The sequence below is a fragment of the Hordeum vulgare genome, chromosome 3H (assembly GCF_904849725.1).
Source record: "Hordeum vulgare subsp. vulgare chromosome 3H, MorexV3_pseudomolecules_assembly, whole genome shotgun sequence".
Classification (NCBI taxonomy): Eukaryota; Viridiplantae; Streptophyta; class Magnoliopsida; order Poales; family Poaceae; genus Hordeum; species Hordeum vulgare.
In genome coordinates, this window is record NC_058520.1 from 587,173,417 (window position 1) to 587,180,471 (window position 7,055).

Here is a 7,055-nt window from a genome sequence, read left to right on the forward strand (position 1 = left end):
ATTATGTTCAGCTGCTCAAATTTAGGCAACTCTTCTTTTTGCATTTTGTGCTCTTGGGTGCACTTGTACAAAGCTAGTACAGACACAAGGGTAAACCAGCATAGATAGAAAGAATCACAAACAGACGTTCAGCGCATATAAACTAATCACATGAACTAACTAAAAATTGTCTTCATCACCAGCGGTATGTCCCAACAAAAGAAATAATGCTGCACAAGTATATGCAAGGCAAGGAAATAACGCTGCTTCATTATTAGGATAGGCAAGGAATGGATGTGATTAGAACTGTTAAAGATGGGCAGAATTAACAAGTTGGAATGTGGTCACAGAAGATTCACAGCACACCAGCCAACAACTCAGACAAAGCACATCACGAGTTCTTCCTTGTCAATCTTCAGACAAGGGAGCAGCCAGTTTGTGCCAATAGAAGAAGAAGAATGCACAACTAAGTGTATGCTATGGCTACCCAGTTTGTCTAACTCTACCACCTAAACTCAGCAATATCCAGCAGAATCTGTTGACTTCAACTCTAATCACAGCAGGATGATTTCTTCAGGAAGTCTGCTGTCTTGAACTCTCGGTAGGAGGAGCGCGTGGGTAGAGGACGTCGTAGTGATTGCCCGTGTACAGAAGGGTCACACTCACGCGGGGAACTCCAGGACCAGGACCAGCGTAGATATCCTGAGCAGGTCCTCCGGAGAGTAGCTCCACTCTAAGGGGTACCTCAAGCGCTTCGGCCAAGGCCGTCATCATAACATGGTCCGCGTACTCACGAGATGGAGTGACGTGCTGAAAGCACCACTGTTTGTAGAGCAACGGGTCAGGTAAAATGTCGAAGAATGGATGCAGTGGAAATCCAGCAAGGGAGGAGGAGAGATGCTGATACTGACATCTTTCAGACTGTAATTTTTATCGAGCCCTGGTATACGCAGTTCATACTTCTTCCCCTGCGAGCATATCCAGATAGCTACTACTAATCTGAGGAAAGTAAGAACTAACCAATAAAATGTGTCAGAAACATGAATTATGATGAACAGAAGGAAATATAAGTTCAAGGGTGTTTTTCTCACTGTCTTCCGTCGTATCGTAACTTCTGAAGAACTCGAGAAGTTTCTCTTTACGGTAGCTAAAAAGGGAATATATTATGTCAATGAGGTGGAATGCATTCGACTACAATGCTTTGATGAAATTGCAGAAAACAAGCGAATTAAAAACCTGCTAGTTGATGTTATGCTGTTCCACTTCCACCTGCCATGCCTCTTCCATCTCTTTACTTTCTTAATCAGCTTCTTAAATGCCTGAAAGAATCAGCGACTCAAATAATTCAGCGGATAATCATTACACACCATAGGGTACAATAACACATACAGAATATTGATCCATAGCAAGATAAGAAAGAACACAACTAAGACAACTCGCCTGAGAAGTCATTAAGCATACACTATAGCATAGGAACAGAACAGTGAGATGACTACATAATAATAACCAGCAGGTGCACATTGTTGTAGTACTCAAACTAGAATAAAATTGTATTATTTCCCTCTTATATTGCCGTTGTTCTTGCAAGTAAATTTCTCTTAAGGTCATTGTTACGATCAGGTTGTTAACATCACAATAAACTTCAAATCTGAGTTTGTGCCAACAGTGTAAAACTGCAATGGCATGCCACTACTGTAAGAAATTGTGCATCCCTGCAAATGACAAACAAAGATAGTGAGATGCCAGATCCAGCTTGAAGTGTACTGTAACCTGAAGAGAATCAACCCTTACAGGCATGTTTATCTAAGGAAAAACAAACTGGAGAAGGCAAGAACTTACCCTGTAGCTCCTGGGAAATTCAGAGGTCCATCTAAGATCTGCATGTTGCAAAGACACTCTTTTAACAGCATCAAGGAGACGGTGTTCCTCATGTGTGTCCTGTCTATCAAGAACTTGCTCCTGTTGTACATTTGCATAGACAGAGAAAATTAAATAAGTAAACCTATATCCTATACTAAGGAAAAGAGAGGAGAACAATTAGTCGATTACAAGGTAGGAAAATATGAAGCTCCTGTAGAAACACTCCCCATCTCCAGAAACCGGTCTAAATTCTGAATACACATCAAGATGGTCCACTCCTTGTCCCGTAGCCAAATCGGGAACCAAATAATATTTACTGACTTCAGCGATGGGACGTGTCTGCAATCAACAGTGTAAATACTGGAATTAAAATTACAGTGACTAGAACATGGTGAAAAACATATTTTAAAATGTGATGGATTTTATTTTTGTTCCAATTTTTGGGTTTCGTGTTCTCTGGAAATGTTTGAAACCACCAGCATGTATAATCCCATCATTCATATTGATTGGTTGTGTTCAGTAAGAAAAGAGGACAATATCTATTAACGTCCGATAAACTCAACAACAGTACAGATACGATTCAGGTTTTATCAGACCGTCACAACCAAGAGTTAACGTACAATGTAGTATTTATAAAAGAGAAAATAATCCTTCTGGACAGTTGGATTGTACAGGAACCACGAACCACAGTATCATGTAGTCAACTTTGATCCTGATATTTCATGCACTTCCACTTTGAAACATTACAGAAGGCCAAATGGAGTCAAACCTGATGATTCACATGTTGTGAATAGTGCCATTCTTCTCCATGAAAAAACTGTTCGACAAGAAAACAAAGTTAAAGTTCAGACATCCTGACAGCCACACAATTGCACATAATCAACATGAAGATCAGGCGTTTCAAAACAAGAAATAAGGGAATAAAAAAAACAATGGGATTAACAAACAAGACTGTAATAGCAAGACCACAAAATGTGCGCATCCAAAACTTGTTGATTCTTGGCAACTATTTACATGGAACAATATTCTGAGGCTTCTGAGACACTTGCAGGTCCCAGTAGACCAAATGGTGAAACTTCTCGACCAAATCCTGGAGTAAGTAGTCAGTGATTTTGCATGTAAGCGGCAAATGATTTACAGAAAATTATGTACAGTTATGCAGTCTTGAACTAGTGTCTAGATTAAATTTTCTGATAACAAAATCTTTTGACAGAGGAAGTTCATACATTTGACTTCAGGCTCTGTTACTAAAAGGCTGCAGTAATCAGGATACGACTTCACCACGTTTTATAGACAACAATTTCGACAAGATAGCCATTTGCTTCAAAATATGATGCCAGACTCAGAGAAGACCCACAAGCAACAACGACTGTGTACTGCCGGAATACCAACCTACTCCCAACATTTGGCCAAGATTCCTCCTGCTGCGAGATTTCTTGCCAAAAATATCACAGCACCAGCAGCCACTGCCAAGACACGACCCTCATATTTCTCCACATCTCACAGTTGCAATCATATGTGCTATCACACTAAACAGGATAATCAATTAGCACAACGATTTGCTCAAGATTCTGCTTCTATTACAGAACTTCGAGCTGTCCCCAACATTTGCCCAAGATTCTGCTTCTATTACTCTGGATCGTCCCCAAGTTTTCAACAAAACTAGAGATCACAGTTCCACATCCCAAACAGAAAGGGAGGTCCACGATTCAGGCTATAATACCTTTCTAAGGTTGTTCCAGAGCGCCCCTATGGCGTGCGACGATTTCACCTGCTCAACAGAAACCAAGAAACGCTCAAGAACGCACTCCAGACACTCCAAGAACCCCAAGAAACAGCAGAATGCCGCAAACGCGAGATACGCGCCATCACCTGCGCCTCCTCGGGCTTCTTCTTCCTGCACGCCCCCTCGGCCGACGGCCCGCCCGACTCCTTGATGGCCGTCTGCTCCCGTACCAGCCGCTGGAACACCGCCCTGCTGTCGAACGCCCCGGCTCCGGCGGCAGCGGCGTCGGCGCCGTCGGGGCTGCTGCTCGAGGAGCTCGGAGATGAAGGCTCCGAAGAAGGAACTGGGGGTGGGGAAGCGAGAATCTTGCCCGCCCCCGCCGCCGTAGCGGAGCAGGAGCCTCCGGCCTGCTCGCGGTCCCGCTCTTCCTGGGGCCGCTCGAGGGGCGCTGCAGGGGGGAGAGGCGGCGGCGAGGAGGGGGAGGAGGCATCGGCCTCCACGGCGCTCGGGGAGGCGGAGGCGGCGGAGGAGGAGGAGTTGCCGTGCTGCCCATGGGCCGGTTCTGCTGTCCCTGAACCGGACCCCATCGCGGCGGGAGAACCTTGGCGCATTACGCTGCTGCGGGAAGGACCCTCGTGACAATTGGGATAATGTGAGGGGCGTGGGAAAGAAATATGCCGTGGGCGCGGGTGGCAATCTGGAGAAAGCTTGGCAGTTGTTTACAAAGGTGGTACGGTATGAATGTATACACGCTTTTTAGAGTTTTCATTATGAACTACTTCCTCTGTATTAAAATATAGGTTGTTTTACAATTTGCAGTATAAAATTCATCACGTACAAATGTTTTCGTTCTGGATGTGGATTTTGTCTAACTCATTGTACGCGTAACCCATATCGTGTCCACCCATCCTACATGCATGTCAAATCAACATTTCTACATGCATGTCATATCAACAGGCTTTATGTACCTTTCTCTTCTCTTTCCCAAACAAATCAATCATTCTATTATCCCTTTGTAAACTTAAAAAGTTTATATCTTCTAAATCAATATTTCAAAATATATATATATATATATATATATATATATATATATATATATATATTTGAACTTATGGAGTAAAGACCTTTACAACAAGACCAATGTTGACTATATTTGAATTAGTTTGAATTTTTTTCATTTGAGTTTACCATAAATACATTCTTTAATATTGCGCGTGGCTTAAAAAAGTTTCGTAAATTTTTCATCAAAGTTCTGTCAAGCTATTTATAAAGTTCTTCAGTTTTAAATACATTTTGTAACAAAGTTCTTTCATATTTCTAACAAAGTGCAGGCTCGGTATTCAGAAAGTTCTTCACTGTTTCAACCAAAAAATTGTTTCAAATGTATCCAAGATTGATCTTGCTCTAAAGGGCTTGGCGTCATGAGTTCAAATATGTACAAAGTTTGTCATGAGTTCAAATATGTACAAAGTTTGGAAAACGTGTTTTTGGTTTGAAAGATATGAGCCACCAAAACTATTAAAAAACATATAAAAAGTGATGGAGTTAGAGGGGAGAGGGAAGATAAAGTAGGCATGCATGTGTCAGTGTCTACACAGCAAGAGGGAGAGAGAAAAATCATGCACATGCAAAGGGCTCACATCCATGAGAAGGAGCAACGATGGGGATTGAAGTTGCGCGCGCAACCAGTTAGGCATAGACATATTCGCATCTTTCCCAAACAACCCTCACTCACCTAGTATGTCGCTCGCGCACTCACTCACACACTCTGTCGCTCGCGCACTTGGATCCCTCGCCGCTCGTCGTCGTAGCCACCTCTCCATCTCACGCGTTGCCGGCGCCCCTCCCTCGCACGCGTCGTCTCCACCTCTTCCTCCTGCATCATCGTCACCTCTCCACTGGCCTCTTCGTTCTTCTGTCGTCGACCATGCCAAGATCTCGTTTTTATTTCCGGCGGGTGGAGCTGAAGCGCGGCGGCTCGGTCGGCAACGCCAGCAACTACCGTACGCCACCCTTCTTATTCTTCTTCCCCCCTTCCTTCCTCGCTGATGTGGTTTCCTCTCCGTGACCCGGGTTCGCAGGCACGGCCAGGGCCACCCCCACCGCGTGCAGCTGCTGCTCCCGTACGCCGCTGTCGTCGCCCTCCACGAGGAGCGACAACAACACGAAGCTACACGGCTTCACATATGTCCATGTTAAAGGGATGCGTGCAGTCCGGCCCGACCGTGTCTCTTCCCCCTCACACTCTTCCCTTCCTCTCTACTACCAGTTCCTCGCCAGCTGCTGCTTCCACCTCCTGCTTCATGTAGACATCATCCTCCTCCTCCCCACGCTCCCGACAGTACTAGTACTCCCCTCCCCCAGCAACCCCTCCAGCCTCAGTCTCCCTCTCCCACACCATTCATTCCTCCGTCCCAGCTACCTTCTTCGGATCGATTGATTGTTGGGTGCTCCTTTGATTGGCTGACTGGCCTAGGTTGACCCCGAGTGGAATGGTAAGGATCCGGAGCTTTCTTGGTTGGGGTCCCATGTTTTCTTGCTCCGGCTGCTTCAACAGGCCAAGAATCTGGAACGCGCTGCGCCCGGCCACCTCGGCATATCCATCGAATTTGGTTGCTTGCTTTTTTCTGTAACACGCGTGTCGGTAGTTGCAACAGGTCAAGGAACTCTGAATTTGTATCTCTGCATACTTAATTCTCTGAATTTGATTGCAGTAGTTGATTCACTCGAAAGATTTGGTTGGTTTTGCATGACTAATAAAGAAAAATTGTAATTGTTTGGCAGCAGTACTTGTATCTCTACACACTTAATTCTCTGAATTTGGTTGTCGTAGTTGATTCACCGAAAAGATTCAGTTATTTCTCTGAATTTGGTTGCATAGTTAATTCTCTGAATTTGGTTGCAGTAGTTGAATTAGTACTGAAACCTTTTTTGTTGCTGTTTTAGTGGAGCAAGTGTTGTTGTTTTAGTGTAGCAAGTGCTTAATGGAGTATAATGTTCAGGACTTAAAACCTTTTCTGCTGCTGCAGGAGTAAATCAAATTAACTGAAATCTTCTGAGTTAATTTAAATTAACCGAGACCATTTTTTGTTAATTAAATTAACTGAGACCTTTTTTTTCTGAAACAACTCTCATAGAAAACATAAAATTGTGTGTGGTCACATGGACATGGCTGGCTGGTTTACTCTTCTCCAAGAGTACTCTTGTTTATAAATTATGTTCAAATCCTTTTGAAGTTTAGACAATTCACAGTAGAAACATCAAAATTCTATTCAAATCATGGAGTTGCTGCTGATCTGCTAGAGTTACTGCTGCTGCTGAAGCCTCAAGTGATATGTTTTGCCGGAGTTGGTGATATGGAGCGGAGGAGCAGGGTGTTACTTCTTCCACGGAGCTCCTGAGCAGGGAGTTACTGATCTGCTTCCACGGAGCTGCTGAATCTACTCCCTACTGATCTGCTTCTCAAGCCATAGCTGGAGATGTTGTTGCT

General features: G+C 44.0%; 1 protein-coding gene across 1 annotated transcript; it reads right to left on the reverse strand.

The window, feature by feature from the left end:
* Positions 1 to 222: 222 nt before the first annotated feature.
* On the reverse strand, positions 223 to 4,187 carry LOC123445390 (ubiquitin thioesterase otubain-like). The gene is made up of 9 exons (XM_045122365.1): positions 3,712 to 4,187; positions 3,563 to 3,610; positions 2,609 to 2,656; positions 2,029 to 2,178; positions 1,819 to 1,938; positions 1,216 to 1,298; positions 1,071 to 1,126; positions 891 to 994; positions 223 to 801 (listed from the first exon to the last, which is right to left on the reverse strand). Exons 1-9 carry the CDS (start codon positions 4,174 to 4,176, stop codon positions 553 to 555), a joined length of 1,323 nt encoding a protein of 440 aa, XP_044978300.1. The 5' UTR covers positions 4,177 to 4,187; the 3' UTR covers positions 223 to 552.
* Between the last annotated feature and the right edge of the window lie 2,868 nt (positions 4,188 to 7,055).

Bases quoted from the DNA above. Each gene is read 5' to 3' on its own strand.
- LOC123445390 (XM_045122365.1), bottom strand. From the start codon at position 4,176: ATGCGCCAAGGTTCTCCCGCCGCGATGGGGTCCGGTTCAGGGACAGCA. The intron at 3,611-3,711 runs GTGATGGCGCGT...TCTGTTGAGCAG, and splicing joins AGAAGCCCGAGGAGGCGCAG to GTGAAATCGTCGCACGCCAT. The intron at 1,299-1,818 runs GTAAGTTCTTGC...TGATTCTTTCAG, and splicing joins AATTTCCCAGGAGCTACAGG to GCATTTAAGAAGCTGATTAA.